This window comes from Colias croceus, chromosome 4 (genome assembly GCF_905220415.1).
Source record: "Colias croceus chromosome 4, ilColCroc2.1".
NCBI lineage: Eukaryota > Metazoa > Arthropoda > Insecta > Lepidoptera > Pieridae > Colias > Colias croceus.
Window position 1 is genome coordinate 2,337,364 of NC_059540.1, and position 20,546 is coordinate 2,357,909.

At 32.7% G+C, this 20,546-nt stretch overlaps 2 protein-coding genes across 5 annotated transcripts in view; both read left to right on the forward strand.

Annotated features, from left to right (window-relative positions):
• LOC123691227 overlaps positions 1-20,546 on the forward strand; it is a 329,138-nt gene that overhangs the window by 205,585 nt on the left and 103,007 nt on the right. For all 4 annotated transcript variants that reach the window (XM_045635524.1, XM_045635523.1, XM_045635525.1 and 1 more), the window contains one exon: positions 12,266-12,402. In XM_045635524.1, the coding sequence (XP_045491480.1) occupies positions 12,266-12,402 (137 nt within the window). The remainder of the gene's footprint in view (positions 1-12,265; positions 12,403-20,546) is intronic.
• Positions 8,243-8,779, forward strand: LOC123691229. The gene has a single exon (XM_045635528.1). The coding sequence runs from the start codon at positions 8,317-8,319 to the stop codon at positions 8,758-8,760; it is 444 nt and encodes a 147-aa protein (XP_045491484.1). The 5' UTR covers positions 8,243-8,316; the 3' UTR covers positions 8,761-8,779.

Consider the following 20,546-nt stretch of genomic DNA (forward strand, 5'->3'; position numbering starts at 1 on the left):
TTTAATACTATTTTAATACGATCAAATTTTAAACAATTCATACAAAATGTCAAAGCCAATTTATGGTTCGAATCATCAGCTTAATTAATACGCTAATAATAGCATTACAAAGCCAGTTTATATTTAATTAAATACCTCTAATTAGTACGAAATCCTATACATATGTTATTTTAGCTCAAATAAGCTACATTTCGCCGATTATCATTTACTAGCTTTCCGCCCGCGGCTTCGCCCGCTATTTATAAAACCTAATAAATTGTATACTGAAACCTTGCTCTTCAATCATTTTATCATTAGTAGTTTTAAAGATTAAAGCATACATAGGGATATAGGGACAGAGAAAGCGACTTTGTTTTATACTATGTAGTGATAAACATGTATGATGTACATTTCACCAATTATCATTTATATCGGTTGAAATTGTAAATTGGTACGAAGAGGCTATTGGCCCATAAACTTGTTCATTGAAGCAAATATCGTAAGCTTTGATGAAATCCGAGTTAGACAAATCACAACCGTTGATTGTGTTACGAATAATTGTATTGCAAGATAAATGGAAGGGAATAGAAGTAAATGTATAGGGAAATAAGTGAAATGTGTATAAAATACAAGTTACTTATATGTAGGAAAATAAAATTTGTATTAAATGTTTGTTTAAGTTAGAGATAATAATTTAAGGAATTCGATCGATTTATACCTTTAAATACCAAATTCACTAGGTCTATGGAAATGAATGTATCGTGACTAATTCTGTTTTAAAACTTAAATTTAAAAAAAATGTTGTGTGGTTTTATGAAACCACGGTAAAAGTGAAACTTTTTTTCACACTAAAGACATTTAACTAAAAATTATCGTATTTGTACGATAATTATCGTACGTATCGTGCGTCACGCGACATGCGCTACACAGACCAAAAAGTTTGAGACGATGACGTAATAAAAGTTTCACTTTAAAAATAAAAAATAAAATTACTACAAATTACCTACATTACTAGAAGTACTTGTAAACTTATGTTCACATAATAAATAAAAAAGAACAATTACAATGTGAAAATGGTACATAAATGAATACTAATGCCAACCCAAATAGAAATAATAAAATATAAAACAAAGAAAAAAAATAGTATAGAGTTCGGGAAATTAGTTAACCAAGATTGGAAGTAGGTGAACAATGACAATACACAGAAATCAGGTTAATCCAATAACATTTGAAGATATTATAACTTCCAAGACGATTTATGGCTTCGTATGGTGATGTAAAGAATACTATAATATACATGAATAGTATAATTTTAATAATATTATGTAAAGTAAGTCCTGTTTTTTTAACGGGCTAAATATTAAATTACGAGCTTACCGCCCGCCGCTTCGCCCGCTTTGTCTTAAACCTAGTATATTATATACTAAAACCTTCCTCTTGAATCACTCTATCTACCGCATCAAAATCCGTTGCGTAGTTTTAAAGATTTAAGCATACAAATGGACATAGGGACAGAGAATGCGACTTTGGTTATATTATGTAGTGATTTGGAATCTATTAATACGTAGTAAGGAGGATAATATTCAAGCAAAAACTAAGTAACTAAAGTAACTATAAACTTTTTATTAAATTATTATATACCTACCTACTGTACATAAGTACATAGTTTCACATTGCATCGCTATTCGCTGTGTACAATTCTAAACCTTACTGAATTACGTTAAGACGATTATGATATATACAAAGATAATTGCTTATTTCATTATTTATAGAAAAGAGAATCTGCGTTTAATCCCCGCAGGGTGACTCATTTTTATAAAGCGACACCCCCTTTTGTAAATCGAACTTATAGCTATCTTATTCACGCGACTTCTGCTTGCGAAATATTTTTTCTTTGATTTTTTCCATGACAACTTTTTTTACGACCAGCAATCATTTACTGTTCTAAACACGTTTTTATTATCTTCACCTCTTTATACCTAATGTTTGTTTGTAAACGACTCCTGTAGAATTGATTTTGACCCACATTAAATGAAAAGAATTAATATGGGCTATGTGGCCTGAAATAAATGAATTTTATTTATTTATTTATTTAATTCGGACTTAGTATACTAACTTACCAAGGATCGGTAAAGATACAATAAATTCATGAGCTTATCTTATGAAAGTATGTATTTTTATCTTAGATTTTTATAGCTTGTGATCATCGTATATAATATTTATTCAATATCTAAGTAGCTGTGCAGTTTGCACCCTTTGTCTCAGCCCCTGGAGAAGTTGGAACTCTACAATATTATAGCTGAATAGATCAAATAATATTGTGACGTCATCACAATCATCTTAGATCTATAAATAAATAATTATATAAAAAAATGTTGTGTGGTTTTATGAAACCACGGTAAAAGTGAAACTTTTTTTCACACTATAGACATTTAACTAAAAATTATCGTATTTGTACGATGATTATCGTACGTATTGTGCGTCACGCGACATGCGCTACGCAGACCAAAAAGTTTGAGACGATGTAATAAAAGTTTCACTTTAATAAATGTTTACATAGTATTTTCTAGTGTCTGATTTTACGCGAGTAGTATACATTTACAGCCAACACTTTACAGCGAGCGTGGTCACGGGGAGACACCACGCTCGCTGTAAAGTGTTCGAAACGTCGGGAAAATAATATAATGAATAAATCGCGTTTAAAATCCGTTAAAAAGTCTTTGATTTCTAAATGTTGATATTTACATAATAGTATACCTAAATGTGAAATATGTTTGTTTGTCTTTGAAAAGCGTTTTTTTTTGTTATAAAAACTAACTTACGTACCCTTAACTTACGTTGAAATCACATGTTCCCAATAATTCTTTTAGGAAATAAATCCGATTTTTGTATGAGATTTATTGAATTTATTAATAATTTACGCAGCTGTCCATACAAGGGACATTGGATTAGTTTCTATTGTACCAGCCCTTAGTATTTAGTTTAACGAGTACTTCAGTATGAGCTTTGTGAGGGTGGCTTAGAAGGTGACTCATGTACTTTTTTTTATATGTGGACGTCATTTTGAGAGTATGGGAATAGTTAAATTTATTCGAATTTATACTCTATTATAGAGAAAGGGATGATTCCAAATCATTAATTTCTCTAATCTTTGAATTATGCAATAATTCGATCGAGAAAGTTTAATAATCTAATTTCATATTGGTCTCTACAATAACTATTGCGTTTTACTAGCCGTATACAAAACAGGAATTACTTTGATGATAAAATAATACCTAAATTCAAGTGTAAATTAAAAAAAACTCTAAATAGTCAACCAGAAACCAATGAAATATATTACATGTTCAATTTCGAATTCAGAATTTTAGACTTTTAAATTTAGAATTCAATAGAACCCCAGCTAATTTGCCAAAAACGCGGCGCGTGGCGACCACGTGGCATCATTTCAACCAATCCCCTGGCTGATATGACGTCATAGGCCAGGGGAATGAAAATTACATGTTTTGTAAAAGTGCAAATTGGTGTCTTATTCGCTCATAGGGGTTTCTTTCTATTAACGGGAATAGGGGAGAGGTCTATTAGAATATGTTGCCAATGTTAATGCGTAATTAACGAATATTAATATGCGCTGTTTGAAATCTTTAGGGAGTTTAAACCTTGGTATAATTAATTTCATATATTATACAGGGATGAATGGTCGAATTATGAAAATAATATAGAAAACAGACAATAAAAATCATCATCGAAACGCGTGAAATGAATTAAATTGATACTTTATTCGCTCCAAATATTTAGAGTTTTCGATTAAAGTTGATTGGAAACAATGAATAAATGTTTGACTATGTTTATATATTCAAATCTAATGTTTTAGTTAAATAGAAAATACCTACAATTGGATAGAATTTAGTATCCAAAATAGATTCGCAATCAATTTTCACAGCACCTAACTCATCTCTTCAAGGTCGCAACCATTCAACGTATATCAATATAATGTAGTAACGCACTAGCTAAGTGACAGGTGAATGATAAACTGAAAATATTAATCTCCACGACCTCACCCCACTATACCCTATACTGTTTGTGTCTGTATCCCCTGTTAGCTAACTCGTAAGTAAACTGTTAGTTGGTATAAGGGATTAGGAGGGATGTTTTAATTCTTGGAAAAACTTTTAGTGACTCTTTGATGTGCTAATAGGTGTATTTTATTGATTAAATTACTGAGTACAATTATGTATGAAATAGTAATGATATATTTAATCAAGCTATGTGTTGAAGAGGAAAGATATCTATATATTTTGCGATACTTTTTTTTTGCAACTTAGGGACCTTCAAGAAACGAGCGTAGGTACCTTAAAGGCCGGCAACGCACTGACAATGTCCCCGGCATTGCTGGTGCGTATGGGCGACGCAGTAAACTTTCCATCAGTTGACTCGTCTGCTCTGTTGCCTCCTCTTATATAAAAAAAAACTTTAATACAACAAGTATTGAATACTTGACAAACATTTTTAATAGCAAAATTGTTAACACACATAATAAACAGACTATGTTTTCTAGCATAGCTTAGAACTGCATCAATAAACTTAATTCATATGCTTAAATAATACGCTGACTTAAAAATAATTTCATGTCCTTGCTTCTAATCTTATAAGCATAAGATATTATTACCAACATAAGGAATTTCCCTACCACAGGCTATTTTTAACTTAACAGAGAAGTTCCAAATGTTTTGTAACCACACAACGATGCTGTGGAATAAATAAATTGTGTAAATTGTTCTTATTATAAGCCTTAATCATATTAAGAACTAATTTTCAAATAGTTTAATATACTTCAACAGTTCGTAGCACATAAAACTATTAACAGATGACACAGAACAGCATAATTTACAGAGAAACGTTAAAAATAACAGTGTTGAGTGAGGACAGCCGTGATTGATCACTGAGAGCTTTCTATTTTAATAACAAGAAGAATTATCTCAAGAATCGCTTGCTGTGATTTATGGCGTTTAATATTTTAGCTCTCTCGAGATTATCCTGGATACATATTTTGTGTCAATGACCTATTATACTAGTAGACGCGGCATACGCCAACATCATTGCACTAAAAAACAGCGTAATTAATACATACCTACTTACTAACGCATTATCACCAATACAGTTGTTCTCTCTTTCACTCTCACGCACGAGACATAATACATGTCTCACTCATGTACTTCGTAATAACAACTGCCGATTAAAATATAAAAAGAACGTCCAGCTACGACGCTGAATGGTGCGTGACTAAGTGAAACTCGGGCACTTACCTGAGTTTTTTCCTGCCAAAATAGAGAGCGGGTAACGTATCTAGCCTTTTAATATATCATAGTTTTGTGTAGCGTAAAGTTTGATTATTCTTTGCGTATGAAATCTTGTGTTTTGTGACGAAGGAGTCGGGTAAGGTGATTCATAAGGTTGACCTAAGGTATATATTTCAACTTATGGCATATATAACAACTTACTACGTTGACCTAAGGTATATATTTCAACTTATGGTGGTATATACTTTAAATTCTCCTAATTACTTATATTCCTTGTTCTCGCTACTTATAAGGGTATACAACAATAGATAACCTACCATCAATATTATTATGTTCGTACACAAAAAATAAATCATACCTACTTCATACGTTACACAAAAATTATATAATAATTCATTCGTAACCAAATAATTGAAAACAAATGGTAAAACATTCGGCAGCAACCGCACAGATAAAAAACACTATCAAAACAATATAACCACACATTTGCGTTTATTTAATCTGAAGCTATGAAAACGAACCCATTTGTGTACCTGTCGATGGTAAACGAAAAACATGGCGTCAATATTTAATGCCCATTGGTCTGGGCTGATTAATTACGCCAATTAAGCAGTAATTAAGGTGTAATTAATAATATCCGTCCGATACACATGTTTCCGGCTAATCTTGAGTGTATTTATCGTTTTGCTTTTTATTTTGTACTTGCTTACCGCCCGCGGCTTCGCTTCGCCCGCTTTGTCCAAAACCTAATAAATTATATACTAAAACCTTCCTCTTGAATCACTTTATCTATTAAAAAAAACCGCTTCAAAATCCGTTGCGTAGTTTTAGAGATTTAAGCATACAAAGAAACATAGGGACAAAGAAAGCGACTTTGTTTTATAGTACTATGTAGGTAGTGATGAGTGTTTAATCTCTATTAAAAGTGTGCATGTTCCGATGTCATACAAAGCAGTTATATTGGTTGTGATGAATTTGAATTTCAGGATGGATACTGCCTGATTAAACCTTAAAAAGTATTACATTTACACATTAAAACTCAATATTATACACACACAAGCAGACGACTCTTAAAACATACAATAGCAGTAATATAATAATGTTTTCAGAGTCACTATTACCTCATAAAAAGTAACAATTTTAAAAAAAACTTTATTCTTTTTTTAGAGAACTAAATACTTGTAATTTGTACAGAACTTTTGATACACTTACAGAACAAAAGTACCTTCGCTTATTAATACTTATTTCAGAAGAAAAATACTTTGATAAAGTTTTTAGCTAATGAGCTTAGCAAGTTTCTTGGAGTGGAAAAAATCACTGTTCTTAAATTTATTAAAACCTCTTCGTAGAACTTTTTCACAGTACTTAAATATCATTTTGTACAATTTACTTTGACCGTTTCGTTTATAAATGTATCCGTATTAATTACGAATGCAAAAATTGCATTTACCTTAGGCGGTAATAACTTGATGATAAACATGGAGTGCAAGATAATTTGACCTTTACATGCTTGGAGTAATAATAATAAGTTGCTTATGAAGCTGCTGAAATAATATGAATCAATGAAATACATTCAAAAGATTTACGAAACCGACGACATGTCAACGCATCGAAATTTGCGGGCAAAATATATCATCTTACACACACATTTTAGGTTTTATCAAATTTTTAAATTGAAATTTACAATTTTATTGTGAATGCGAGATAGACAAAGTGTCACAGTTGCAATATAAGTATTTACACATACGAGAAGATAGGCAGTAGGTATCCTCTGTCTGCAATCTGCAATACGTAGAAGACGAAATATAGGTACTTATTAGAAGACGACACTTTACATATGGATGCTACATTATAACACATAGCAATCGATAAATATATAAATTCAAATATACCTCTATACAAACGGGAGCACCCTGTACCCAAGTGGTTGTCATAACTGACAGTTTGACAGGTTACGCTCTTAGGTGACGGGCGGGGTTGGGCGGGAAATATATCAATGTAGAGATAGAGCGATAACTTTTGTCTATAATATGTAAAGGAAATAAATCGTGTTTAAATTTCTTTCTACGTATACCTGCTGCATTTAGGAAGGCTATTGATATATCTAGACTTTTGGATGGTCATTTGTAACATATCACACTGACAAAATTATGATGACTAAGAGCAAATAGTTCAAGTTTCCATATGAAAAGCGAAAGGTACTCGAAATATATAAAAATCTAGTATAAACAGGAAATAATTCCAAACACGTTTTAACGTTGTCAATTTTCCATTTATATACAATTAATTAAATATTTTAAATTTGTTAAGTATATAAAAATACTAAATAATAAAACATCATGTAAACGTCCCAAGCAATAAATAAAACAGCCTGCATAAACATTTAACCTCGAGAATCGAGATACAAGAATACCACAATTAAAATGCACGTCTTGCAGCTGAAAGCAACTTCTCATCTCATGTTTCATAGACTTTTTAAGTAAATTAACAAACTAAACGGAGCGAACTGTGTTTTGTAGATACAAATCTTTTATCCTGTCTTAAAATATCCCGCCGCTGTGAAAAGGGAATTTCAAAGGCGTAGCTTTTAATTAATAATTTTAATTTTTGAGTTTAAAGTGGTTTTGAGAATAATTAACAATTAACACTAGATATTACATTATAAAGCTCCACAGTTTTACTTATTATTTTTTTTTTGTAAAAGGGGGGGAATATTGTAGGGGTTTTGCTGACTTACAAAACACATATTGTAATAATAAATTAATATGTAACACAGTGTATAACTCCTAATTGTCGTTGCCGGACGTTTACGCCGCGCACAATAAATATGTATGTTTCGTAAGCGAGTATTTCATTTAGTACACCCAAACACCTAAACGCCTTTACCCGCATTGGAATGATGATATCATATATAATATATGATGCTATATTATATAGCCTGATATCATCGGATGCCAATATTGATGCTGACGTTACACATCGAATCAATGTGGCTTGGCAGAAATGGAGGAGTCTGACGGGAGTATTATGTGATCCAAAGATGCCAATAAAGACCAAAGGAAAAGTCTACAAGACCGCAGTTAGACCAGCTCTAATGTATGGCTCCGAGTGCTGGGCAATCAAAAAAGCTCAAGAGCAAAGAGTTCATGTAAATGAAATGAAAATGCTTAGATGGGCGGCCGGCGTAACTAGACTTGATAAAGTGCGCAATGAGTACATCAGAGGAAGTTTCAAGGTCGCTCCCATCTCAGAGAAACTCACTGAACAGCGTCTAAGATGGTATGGACACGTAATGAGGCGTGAAGAAAACCACGTATTAAGGAGGGCACTAAACTTGCCATATAGAAGACGGGGTCTGGGACGTCCCCCCGCCACCTGGTGGTCTACAATATCAAAAGACATGGAGAGAGCCCAATTGAATAAACAGACAACCCAGGATAGACCATCCTGGCGCATGAGAACGAGGAGAGCCGACCCCAAATAAAGGGATAAGGCAAAGGAAGAAGAAGCTATATTACATAGCCTTTATCGATTATCGATAAATGGACTATCTACAACCGAAAGAATTTTTCAAATCGGATCAATAGCTCCTGAGATTAGCGCGTTCAAACAAACAAACAAGCTTTATAATATAACTATAGATTTACACAAGAAACATAAAACTTCAATTATTTAAAATTATGAACGCGAAAGTCCATCGACATAAACAAACATACATCTAAATCCTCTCTAACTGTATTTATTTTTTAAGCTCATTTATTTCTGGAAACTTCCGTGCGTTAGAGGATTTGTGGAAATGACGTAGATTTTAACTTGACGAGATACCGTCTGTGGTGAAAGGTAGTTCATTTTTCGTAGTTATTTTTATAAATGTTGACAGCCTGACAAAATGATAATTATACATAGTAAATATTATAAAACATATCTAAAATACGATATTGTAAAATTCTGCTCGTATTATAATTGTTATAAAAAAGTTCCGTCGTATTTTTCAATTCATCATCATAATCAGCCCATATACGAGTACGTTCCCTCTGCTATAATAAGCTTATTTAGTTTAGTTATAACTTACTAGCTGCGCTCCGCGGTTTCACCCGCGTGGCTCCGCTACTATTGGTCTTAGCGTGATGATATATAGCATAGAAATCTAAATAACAATATAGCCTATAGCCTTCCTCGATAAATAGGCTATCTAACACCGAAATAATTTTTCAAATCCGACCAGTAGTTCCTGAGATTAGCGCCTTTAAACAAACAAACTCTTCAGCTTTATAATATTAGTATAGATATATCGTATAAACATTATACATACATCATTAAATTCTTAGTTTTAAAGCTAAAAGACTTTACAATAAAACCTCATTATTCCAACAACTACGGTAAGAAAAACCGTATTTTTATTTAAATAGATTTAAATTATCTCCCGGACATTACTCAGCGGTTTCATTAAGAGAGTAAATCTTCCAAGTCCCGTGGACCAAATGAACTGCAACCAAGATACGGCCAAGACTAATTTTCAATTAAAACTTCATCAAACTTTAAGCTGGGAACTTCGTGTCCCAAGCTAAGGTTTTGGATAAGACCTTGGTTTCAAAGGTTGGTTTAAAAGGTGGCATTTTATAAGACAGTAAAGTTTTTACGCTTTCAAGCTAAGCCGACTAGTTTTAGATGAATTTTGACGCATAGAAAAATAGAAATATGGAAACTAATATATTCTACTTTATGACACAAAAATGAAACAGCCGTTGAAATTGGCGATGAAAATTTAATTTCAATAAGAGAAACAGCTCTTACGCGACGCACTTCGTGTTAGATGTGGGTTCACACCTGCGTTCAAAGTGACATTCAACGAGCACAAGCAAGGGTACAAACATGTAAACATGTTGTGCATGCGCCCGTGTTTGTTTGTTTGAACCGTAAGCGCACGGGCTGCTTGCCGGGCCGCTTGCCAGGCTGCTTGCCACGCGTCTGAACGTACCATTAGATGTGCCGCGGAAGTGTAGACTGTCATTGCAATATAAACTACTGGATTTATGAGAATACCTAGTCTTTTTTTGTACTATGAGAAAACTGATCATTCACTGAGATCTTCACACAAATACTGAAACATCTAAAATTTATTATAATTTTTAAATTGCTTATTTAGCTCTACTCTTAATGCAGAGAGATTAATTCCTGTGTATCATCCGATTATAATATCGAAGTTCTATTAAACTATTACCATAAATTATATATAAAGTTTACAACTTAAACCAAAGCAGTGATAAAATCTCAGCAAGGTACAGGTACGCGTTTACCAAACCCAGCCGTTAATGTTTATTTTGCCATTAATTAAGGACATTAAACGGGATGATAATTGTACAGTTAATGGTTGTTAACTTAATATTTAGGATTACGCTTTCTACGTTTCATTTTCTGCTGTTTCTGTGTGAGACTTGAATCTTGTTATTTCTTTTATAAGCTATTGGATTACGACAAAATTGGTATGATAATTATAAGATCGTTTGTGTCTGTTCTAATAAAAAAAAAAAGTTATTCAATAATTTTTTTTTTTATTTGACGTCTTTAATATCAATTATTATGTAGTAAGTAAGTATACAATTAAATCAAATATTATTATACTAGCTTCCGCCCGCGACTCCGTCCGCGCGGAAAAATTAAGAAAAGTTAAGATTTATTTTTTTTCTACATATTTTTCCGGGATAAAAAGTATCCTATTTTATGCCCAGGATAATAAAGTATAATTATACCAAGTTTCATCGAAATCGAACCGTTAGTTTTCACGTGATGCCTGAACATACAGACAGACAGACAGACAGACAAAAATTTTTTTAATCACATATTTGGGTTTGGTATCGATCCAGTAACACCCCCTGCTATTATTTTTTCAATATTTTCAATGTACAGAATTTACCCTTCTACAGATTTATTATTTATGTATAGATTTCATTTAATTTGATAAACGTAGTAAGTAGAGTAATCGTGCTCTACTGCTCTATAATTTTAGTTAATTCTTAGTTTTTACTATTTACGTGTTCTTTGACAAAACTTCTGCAATCACATCACTACATAGTACCTCTATAAAACAAAGTCGCTTTCTCTGTCCATATGTCCCTGTGTATGCTTAAATCTTTTAAACTACGCAAAGGATTTTGATGCGGTTTTTTTTTATAGTGATTCAAGAGGGAGGTTTTAGTATATAATTTATTAAGTTTTAGACAAAGCGGGCGAAGCCGCGGGCGTAAAGCTAGTGAATTTATAAAAAGCCCCTTTCCTAAAGACTGCGGCTATTTGCTGATCTGTCTTCTCCGCATAAATGACTGAATACAAAATAATTTCTCGTCTCTACATAAAAATGATTGAATATAAACTGTGTACACTTACACACTAGATGTGTTGCGTTGATCAAACGCCGACACGTGTCGCGACTCGCGACAGTGTCGATGTTGCTAGCGCGACGTTCGCAAAATTGGATTTTTATCGGATCGCGACATAACATGCCAGTACCATACTAGATGCTGTAGTACCTAGTATTTGAATACGATGCAAGTGTTTGATTTAACAAATTGGTGGTGAAGTTGTTTTATACATACATACAATAATGATTGTATTTAACTCAAAGTAATTGTTATATTTTACAAGAATGTGGTAGCGGTTAATTAAATATTTAACAATTTTTTTTTTGTTTAAACAAGAATTTAAAAGGTGTTGTTTTTCTTCATATAGATAAGGCAAAAGATAGAGTCCTCTGTGTGATAGTTTCCGGTGACTATCAAGCGTTTTTTTAAATCGTAACTTATTCTATATTATTTATTTTCTTAATACTCATAACGTTCGTCTAAGGTATTTTTGTTGACTTGTGATATGATGTCGTATTGTTTAATAAATCGACTATTTCTGTTATCTTATGTGCGATATTGTAGGTACTAAGAGGGTAATCTATATTACATTATGTGAAATATTATACTAATAATATGATGATTTTTCAGCGCGAGGGTGCTGCGCGCAACGATGCGGAACGTGAGCGTCGCGCGCGCGGCGACTGGGAGGCGCGGGCGCGCGCCGCTGAAGCGGACGCGGCGCGACTCGCGGGCAAGCTGCACGCTGCGCAGCGGGAGATTGTCAGGTGAGTGTGGTTGCGGCTTAATGTTTTGTTGATGAGTATATGGATGAGGCTTTATGATGTTCTGATGATATAAATAAATAAATAAGTGTATGGAATGACTTTATTATTTATATGTGTCACTGATTCTGAAGCGAGTGTTTGTCGATCTTGGTGTTGGCATCAGTTCTTCTTTTACATTATTTTTTATACTATATTGGTAATTTCCTATAGTAAACCTTCGATGTTTAACGTATATTTTATCATTCTAGAGATTATCATGCAGAGATTGTGATAAATAATTAACATCTTACCTACATACAATTTTCAATAGGTGACTGTTTGATTAATAGTTCATATAATTTCTAAAACACAAACAACCATTTACAAATGAGCAGAAAATGCGCAAGCCAAGATGTTTTGAAGATACCCATTGATGAAATGAAAATATCTATTATGAAACAAACCATCATCTATATTACAAGGCCATAATGTACTCTTTATAATAGTAAAATAGAACCTTCGCACAAAACCTAGTCACAAAGCTGTTATTATGAAATGCGTGCCTAACCTAAATTGGGTATTCCCTTTGTTGATACTTGCTTTTGAGTTTTTCTCGGTAAAGAGGTTCCTAGGACAGACTGATGAAACCTGTGATCATGGAGTCAGCCTGGAGCGATTCAGGAGTAGGTCGTAGAATCTATTTATAGTACCTACCTATTATGCGGAAGCTACATAAACCGCGGCTTCGCCCGCATTATCAAAGAAAAACTCACATGGTTCCCGTTCCTGTGGGATTTCCGGTATAAAAAGTAGCCTATGTCTGGGTCGTCAACACAAATTATGAAAATGATCTCATTTTATTGGAATTAATATCTCTAATCGAATCTATAATTTATTCTTAGAATATCTCATTAGTTTTAGTTAATTATAAACTGATTTGAACAGCAAAATTTTGTGCTGATTTGACACAACTTAATTGTATAATTATTAGTTTGTGTACTCTCTCATCACTACATAGTATTAAACAAAGTCGCTTTCTCTGTCCCTATGTCCCTTTGTATGCTTAAATCTTTCAAACTACGCAACGGATTTTGATGCGGTTTTTTTAAATAGATAGAGTGATTCAAGAGGAAGGTTTTAGTATATAATTTATTAGGTTTTAGAAAAAGCGCGCAAAGCCGCGGGCGGTAAGCTAGTAATACCTAAGTATAATTAACTCCTCTTATTTGTACGAACTTTTACATTTCCGCAAAACCTACCTTTTAGCAGTAACTTTAGACAATGCAAGGGTCATTGCACTTTTGAATAACCCTCAACCTAACACAAAGAACTGTAGAGTGCTCACATTTTACTTGTAGTGGTAATTTTTTGCTGTCTGTACATTGAGTAGCCAATTTTGTACTTGAAAGTTATGGACGTGTAGTTACAAAGATGTACTTCATGTATGAGCAATTATGTGTCAATTTTGGAGATTTTAACACGAAACAGTAGATATTTTGTGATATTATATTGTGAATTTTAACAATGATTTATGGGCGTGGGTTTATATTATTTTTGAATAGAGTTATGCACTTATGACCTGGTTTAAAAAACATCTCGACAGGTGCTCAGCATCTTTGTCTAAGTACATATTATATCAATACGATATTAAAAATCAATTTGATTTGAAATTCGAATATGCTATACAATTTATTATTATAAAAATCTACTCTTTCTGACATACTTTTACGTTACAACCCTGTAACTAAGTTTTATTCTTACACATCGCATACAATAATGCAGTTTCTTAGACGTTCTCCTTAAAATGCGTAATAAGTGATAAGATATAGGACACGAGGATAAAACTGAGCTGGGATCACTGAACCCTGTGATCAGCATTGTCCTGACGAGCGTCCTTGATGACGTCACAGGAGTGGGGGCACTGACTTGGTATCAGGTGATCTAGTTTTACGAGGCTCTTGAATATTGGATGATAAAAATATAATAGGTACATTGAAGAAAGGTTGTTAAATAAGTTAGTTGTAGTAGTGGCTAGAATAAGTACAAGTTATGAACATAAATGCTTTAAAATATAAAAAAGGGCTAATAGTGATATCCCCATAAATGCTATCCCCTTTTTGAAGTGAAACACAACATAGTCACTGTATTAAAATATGCACGATTAAATCAGGGAAAAAGTAACAAAATCGCCAGAAAACGAAAGCCAACATTCCAAATTCAAACTCAATATTAATTCCATCGATTCCAAATACTTTCCCGTGATAATTAACGAACTTGCGTTCCATTATCAAATTTACGGTTCCCGCGTAATCGGCTTGATATCATTGGTTCGATTTCAGATAAGCGTCCGATTGGCCGATGGGTACCTAACTGTTCGAAATTTGAACTTCCATGGATTTAACGTTATAGATTCGACCCAATTCTCAAGGGTCTGAGAGATTTTTCCCTTGAAATTTATGGTGATTCGTCACTGAGTGGGCTAAAGGGCACTCCATCAAGTAGTTTTAAGTTGGTTGGAACGACTTTGCTTTCTATGTATAGCTTATGCTGAGTGAGATGCTTTTGAAATCTTTGAAATCGTACAGCTAGATTTAATGGAAAAGTTATGAGCATACTAAAAAGAGATTCATAATAATGTATATAATTTATTCTAATTATTTAAGTTTAAAACATATCCCAAATATTACATGGCAATATGGCAGACTTTTGACTCGAATTCAAGAAAAGTCACCTTAAAATGTGGACCCGTATTTTTACAAATGAAGATTCCATGCACCCCTAAATAGTGATAATGTAAACTATAAATACACTACAAGAAAACATTAAAGACACATAAAAATCTACATTAAACGCACGTAAATGCGTCACAGATGCGCCCACTTCAAATAATATTAAATCATACAAGCATAGACTAAAGCCCTCAGACTGAAAACTGTTCAACCTTTTTATATAAACTCCTTTGAACTTCAAACAACGGCGTACTTAATATAAATATTATCAGTGAACTGTGAATTGAAATGGAGTCTGTCAATCTGTTGGGAAGCGACATCTGGCGGGTTTTTCGTGAAAATAAATTCGTAATACTTTATGGGTAAAGCGATTTTGCGGTCTGACAGATTTGGTATCTGTGTTTCGATTACTCTATGGTGTTTTTAAACACAACAATACCACTGCACATAACAATACAATACAATATATAATACAAACATATAATTATTTATCTGAATGAAGATTGAAGCCTTCATACGGGGATGTAATTCTTCGAAGTAATTTCAAACTGCTACGGTTCAAGTTGTCAAGTCATGCACGAGTTCGAGATAGAATAAAAACCTTCATAAATCCATCATCCATCGCAAGCTGAACATAAAACTGTTTAGAAATCACAACTGCTTCGAAAACAGAAAAACCCTCAAGAAAAAAAATCAAGAATTTTATTTTTCGATTGATACTTTTTTTATAAATATTATCAATGCTAATTATTATCGATTAAACTGTTTACCCAGTTCAACGACCGCGACCACAGTTCCTACGCCATAAACAAAAATGCGTAATCAGTACGCGGATCACGTACAGTGCGGTAGGCCCGGGTTCGGTTCCCTGGGGAACTAACTCCCTTGTAACGCGATGATAAAGTGTTCCTTTTATCGTATCTTGTGTTTTTTATTAGTGCCGTGTTTTGAGTAATTGTGTGGAGATTTTTGTTTGTTTGTCTCGGTTTGATTTGATATGGATGCTTTAGTATAACTTAATAAGTGAAGATTCGGATATGATGCTATTTTTGGTCGATTTTCTTAAATGTTCAGTCTTCTATGCTTTGTCAGATTTAAACTATACCTAAGTCTTCTCTACTTTGTCTATGTTTCTTGATTGAACTATGATACTTTACTTAGCTCATGGCTCTCTAGTAAACTATATTGCATCAAGACGATCATGATCATAGTTTATACTCAGGCTTATGGTTTCTAGTGTCTAATTTTTCTTACTTCTTGTTGTACTATGAATAACGACTACCAAAATATTACCATTCATTGTTCCATCATTTTTCATCACTGATTAAACATTCTTTAAAACCTGGTATCAATGTCGAACTACAATATTCCTTATCGATTCACTCCTACAAATCCCATTGTCTTAACCATAAACCTATCACAGGAAAACATGCACTATGGCTATTAGAATAGGAGCTACAATTAAATTCTTTATTTACGCATGCCGGTTAATATTTATGTTTTACGATCGGGGGTGCGCCCAAAATAGACAAGTTAGGATTAGACCTGGATCCGAAGCTTAAGTTCATGGTTACTGAACCGATATTGGGAGGTATTTTTGTATTATGTTGGTTTTTATTGCTTTGTTTTGATGGAGGTTTATGACGAGAACGTTATTGACATGTACTTTAATAGAATACGTTAGGATTGTATAACATTTGTGAAGCATATAAATAGTAAGAGTTTATAAAGAACAAGGTATTTTTGTGTTCTTCAGAACATAATTATTGTACAACTTAATGCGATTTAAGACAAACAAGAGTATTTTAATTACAATGAAAATAAACTAAATAAATAAAAATTAGGTCTAATAAAACCATCGTTTAAAAAAATCATCAAAACATATTAAATTAATATATTATTATACAAAATATTTAAACAAAAATAGACGTCATTCCAATACTCAAATGGACGTTCCTTCGCCTTGGCGTGATTGAAAAAAAATAAACAGCTGTCAAGTTGACAGGATTCCATCGCGCTCCGTTCTACGCACTCAAGTAAAAATAATAAGACATCCGATACCACCCCACTTCGACACCCTTAAGGGTGGAATATAATACTTGAAAATGAAAATTCACTTTGATTTCATGTCGGCAATAATTAAAAACCGAAACTGTTCGGTAATGAGGCGCTGGGAAGTTACATCGGAAGGTATTAGAGCGCTTTCAGTTGAAAATAGCATTTTTGTGGTAGCCATGTTGGATATTAGCACGCTTTTCGTAAATTGCTTGGTTTATAGTGGTTTGATTTTAAATGTACCTAATTATGTCATTAATAAAGGTAATTTTATGGAAAATAACAAGTAATAGTTATACAAAATATATATAAATTAACAGGTTGTTAAAATTAATAATAATTGTAATGAGCATTTCCGCATGCAAGTTGTATCGTAGTTTAGATATATCATAGTTTTGACACATTGTTCCAACAAAACCCTTAAATATCTATTCTAACTTTAAAATTAATTTATGTTTAGCTGTAGCCATTTCTTCGAATTAAAATTTTCGCATAGAATCATGAAAAAATCTTGTAGGTCGAATTAATTTTAATTGGACAATAAAATTAACTTGTTATTGCAATCCGATACGTCACAATAATGACGTCTCACCCTTGGCTGTTTTATTTGAAAACCGACACTAAGATTTTGATTCCCCCTTGTTTTTATTTCGCTCCTTAAATTGACATCTCAAACCGTCATCTTGACGAGTACATCTATACTTTTTTTAATAGTGTAAAGCTGAAGGGTTTGTTTGTTTGTTTGTTGAACGCGCTAATCTCGGGAACTACTGATCCGATTGGAAAAAATAATTTCGGTGTTAGATAGCCCATTTATCGAGAGAAACTGTAGGCTATATTATATCATCACGCTAAGACCAACAGGAGCGGAGCACTGCGGGTATAAATGCGGGGTTCCGCTAGTTACATATAGATAATTTAATAACCAGGATGTCTTATTTGCTATGAAAGTATGGAAGATATTATATTATATACTAACTTTGCTAGCTTTAAGCGAAGTTCTATCTAAAGGTATTGATATTTCATACTCCTTGATAAAATAGTTTGTACTATTTTTTGAGTAGGTATTTTTAACACTTATTTTGTCTATGAAGTGGACGCAATAAACAGTTGATTTATTTTTTAACCTCTTATATAGATATTATATTCTAGTACATAGGGAATTATTGCCTCTAACTCAATTACTATTAATCAAACAATTCTATACAGTTGTTCGTAATTAGTTAATGTTTAAGTACTTTCAAATAATTTATTCTCAACAAATGGTACAAACTTTACGATCGTGTTATTTTCGTTCCCCCATTAGTCAGCATTTGTAGCTCTAAAGAGTTTTAATAATAGAATCTTAATTGTTGTTCATGGTTTATGGTAAATACCTAATGACCAAGGATAGAATAGATACAGATTACTGGTTTTATTACAGAAGTATACCAAGAGAGAAATACATTTTCAAAAACAATTTTTTACGAAAAATACATTATTTTTGGTATTGCTGCCAATGCTCTTATCTAGTGGTAGTGTCACAGTGTATGATATATTATTTTCATCTAGATGTTCAGAAATTCTGGCAAAAAAATTAAACTTTAGCAGTAAAAATAATTCGCCTCATAAAACGATTTATAAAAATAAAAATGTTACACATTTTTTTCCAACCCCGATAAAAAAGTTTCACTTAAAATATAGGTACATAATATAATAACTTTAGCACAAAAATAGTTTATCTTCTAGTTATAAGAACAGCATGAAAACTTCAGGACGTGTTTCCTATACCTACAAGGTAATTATTCAGTGTGTCTGATGGAAACGCGCCTTTGTTACGATACACCGCGTCTAACGAGTGTGCGATGTGTGCTTACCTTTATAAGTAATGACAAGACGTCGCAGTAATATCTCCTTTTTGTGGTAGTGTGTTACTAAAACTATGTAAATGTATAGTACCTTTGTTTTAAGAAATATCCTGCTGAAATACAAACTGCAATCAAACTTTGGAGCGTTTATAAAAACACAAATGAGGGAAATTAACACAGTTTATAATATATATCTACTTTCCAAAAAAAAATATTTAAAAAAATTTGTAAAAATAACAATATCTATGAATAGTTCGAACTGCAAAGGGGTCAAATAGAGCGATGATAGAAACAGAAAAGGAATAAACAACTCTATTAATGTTCTAGACGAATTGAATTCAAATTGCAAACACATCAAGACGGAGAAACAAATCGACTACAAACGTAGCAATTTCTTTAGATTTCTTGCAGCGCATTTTTCCAAAATAAACAGACCGAGGCAAAGGTCTTTAGAACGTTTTAAAGAGCAATAAAAATTCATTGAAACATATTGAAAGTTTCATTAGTGTCCGCGGGGCTTTAAAATGTTAAGTTTTATGTCCCACGTGCGTGGGGTTACCGTTTCTTTTGGTTTTTTAGGATTTTTTTCCCATATGTTGTGCAAGTGGCACATTGTTAACAATCACGAATACAGATTATATATGTGCATTTTGAATACTTAGTGTTATTTTTTAAGAAATAAAGTTTAGTTTTCTAATCATTGTAATTTACATATTATTATTTAACGATGAAGTAAATGCGTTCCAATATTATTATCAATTCTTACCATCTACTTGATTACACATATCTAATTTACAATCACCGTAACGATTTAGCCATTCAGTCCAAAACTGCTTAACGCGAACTGTACCAAAAAAAAAAAACAAAAAAAAATGCGTAAAAAACCAAAACGAATGGTCACCCCCATCATAATGGGGCTAGCTTCAAATAGCTGCAGGCAAGAGCACCTATGGGTGCATTAACTCTGTACATATCGTTGTTTCTTTCACTTTTTAACCTGTACAGGAAGATCTTAATGTATCCATTATTTTTTGTTTTGAGAGATAATATAGGTATCTATCAAGGGATAATGATATAACATTATTTATCGTTAATGGTGGTTGAATACTAAACTGTATCCTCTGAACAGAGAAAGTATTTTTTTTTTGTCTACAGAACTTCGTTTGTTCTAATGTGCTCATTAAAATTTATGTGCTAGCTGCGCCAATTATTTTTACGCTTGCACTTATGTACCTAATCTTAGCGTATCTTATTTATGTTGCGTTTACCTCCTCTTAAAACAACTTAATTACTTAATTTAACGAACAAAAACCCAAAAAAAAAGTGGAAAAAATATTGCAAAAATTTTCTATATAACAAAATCCGTCTCATCAATCCATCACATGAAATATTATGTCAAGACAAAATATATTTTTATTATAACATAGTAATTTTACCGATACATTATTTTACGTTATATTTTAGGTAACCAAATCTCTGTCCCATCCAAAATGGCGCTAGAAACGTTAATTATCCAACGCGAAGGTGGGTACAA